A 2047-nucleotide genomic window follows, 5' to 3' on the forward strand; every position below is an offset into this window, starting at 1 on the left:
AAAAAAAAAAAAAAAAAAAAAAAAAAGAGAGAGCTCTAAATGTTACTAAAAGCCTGTGTCTGTTTCTCATTTAAACTGATTCTTTGTTATTTGCTTATCTTCCAATACCAGACTCAGATATCAGTGATCTTCTTAGGTTTTTCACCAACCAGAACATAATGGTGACAATGTTTAATGACAGTGACTACGTGTCTGCCGCTCCGCACAGCGCAGCTTTAAATGTGATGCAGTCAGAAAAGGTAAGAGTAGTGTGTGGGATTAAGATATTTCCTCTAAAATCAGTTGTTTGCTGATTTGACCTTATTAGTTGGAAATTAAAATTTACTTTTGGAAATAGCTGGCTGTGTTTACTTAGGGTATATTTTATGCCCTGATGGAGGACCAATAAATAAAGCTCTGAAGAATTTAATTATTTTTATGTCATTTTTTGTTTAAAATATCAAAATATCTAGATTCCAAACCAGGTTATTTTTGTCTATCATTGAGTATTATTTCTATGATTTGTTGGACCAGTTTTCAGTACAGTTAGTGAGAGTTAACTAAGCTGGTGAGAAACGCTTGGTATATAGCAATCATATAGTCATTTATATTTCTGTTTACTGTATAATAACTCTATTTTTTTGAATTGTAGGACTATGTTTTTACTGCTGTTTTCAACGGTACTATGGTTTATTCTTTACCTGTATTGATGAATATCATTAGCAACTACTATCTTTATCATTCAAATGTGACTGAAAGCATCCAGATCTGGAATACCCCATTCGTTCAAGTAAGCAAACTTAAAAATATCTATGCGTGTGTGCGTGTGTGCATAAAATAACTATTAAAAGCCAAGTGGTAATAACAGGTGAAATCTGTAGAAGTCCATCTTGTGGCATCTCCGAGTCTTAAAACTTGAGCTGGGGATGGTTCACATCCCGGGTTTAGGAGTCTGTAGTATGAGTTCGCTTCATGGTCAAGGAGCGACTGTCTTGGTACTGATATTTTTGTAAAGCATGAGTAGTTTTTATATTAGAGAAGAAAAATTTAGATAATTAAAAATGAATACTGTTCATCTGAAATCTAGATGCTGGGTATTGAACCTTGAGAAGTCACCCAGTCATTTTTCCTCTAGGACAGACAGTTGGATTATAGGTATGAAAAGCCACTTAAGTCTCCAGGAAAATAGTCAACATTTTTCTCTGAATACTAGTATTGTTTTTCATATTTTGAAAAATAAATGGACAAATATCTTTCGGTAATAGCATTTCCTGCTTTCTGTTGCCATACTGTTTTTCAGAAGCTTTACTGAGATGGACTTCAAAACACCATCTGATTCACCCATATGAATGTATAATTCAGTGGTTTTTATTATGTTCATAGAGTTTTGCAACTCTGTGTTAAAAAACGTGACATACTCTATCACTCTTGCTTTTGTGAGGCATCGTATTTCTTACATTTTGGGGGTAAAGCAGTACATAGTAGTAGTATCAGTCACCAATTTTGAGAATATAGGCAGAAGAGAGGTTTTGGCTTCGTTCTGGTGGAATGGAGATATTGATTTCAGCTTTGAGCCTGTGGAGGGATTGGTTATCCTGGTGGCATTTGAAGGTATGAATCTGGAGAGATTTCTGGGCAGGAAATAAATATTTGTGATAAATATTTATTGTGATAAATAAATATTGTGTCAGCATTGCATAGGTGGCATAGAAATCATCATCGAAGTTATAGATCATCCCTTGTGATTTTTGTTGCTGTTATTGTGGAATATTTCAATCCTACAGAAAATAAACAACTGTGTGTATAGTACCCACATATTTCAAATGTTAGTATCTTGTTTCTTCTTATTTATTAAAACGTTAAAGACGCAGGTGAAACCTCCAGTGCGTCCCTCCCCAGTCTTGTCGTCTTTCCTCCACAGTTCAAAATGTTTAATTCCCGTGCACGTCTTTATGATGTTACCACATTCGTGTGTATCTGTAACTATTACAAAAAAATCTTCCTTCTTAACATTTTCCATCAAACACTGACATACAACCATACCGTTGTTTAAAACCAGAGGGAAAGA

General features: G+C 34.4%; 1 protein-coding gene across 1 annotated transcript in view; it reads left to right on the forward strand.

The window, feature by feature from the left end:
* ABCA5 (ATP binding cassette subfamily A member 5) overlaps positions 1-2047 on the forward strand; it is a 53427-nt gene that overhangs the window by 30471 nt on the left and 20909 nt on the right. Inside the window, exons 20-21 of the mRNA XM_007455265.1 lie at positions 112-239; positions 632-769. Of these exons, the coding sequence (XP_007455327.1) occupies positions 112-239; positions 632-769 (266 nt within the window). The remainder of the gene's footprint in view (positions 1-111; positions 240-631; positions 770-2047) is intronic.

The sequence above is a fragment of the Lipotes vexillifer genome, unplaced genomic scaffold, assembly GCF_000442215.2.
Source record: "Lipotes vexillifer unplaced genomic scaffold, Lipotes_vexillifer_v1.1 scaffold664, whole genome shotgun sequence".
Classification (NCBI taxonomy): Eukaryota; Metazoa; Chordata; class Mammalia; order Artiodactyla; family Lipotidae; genus Lipotes; species Lipotes vexillifer.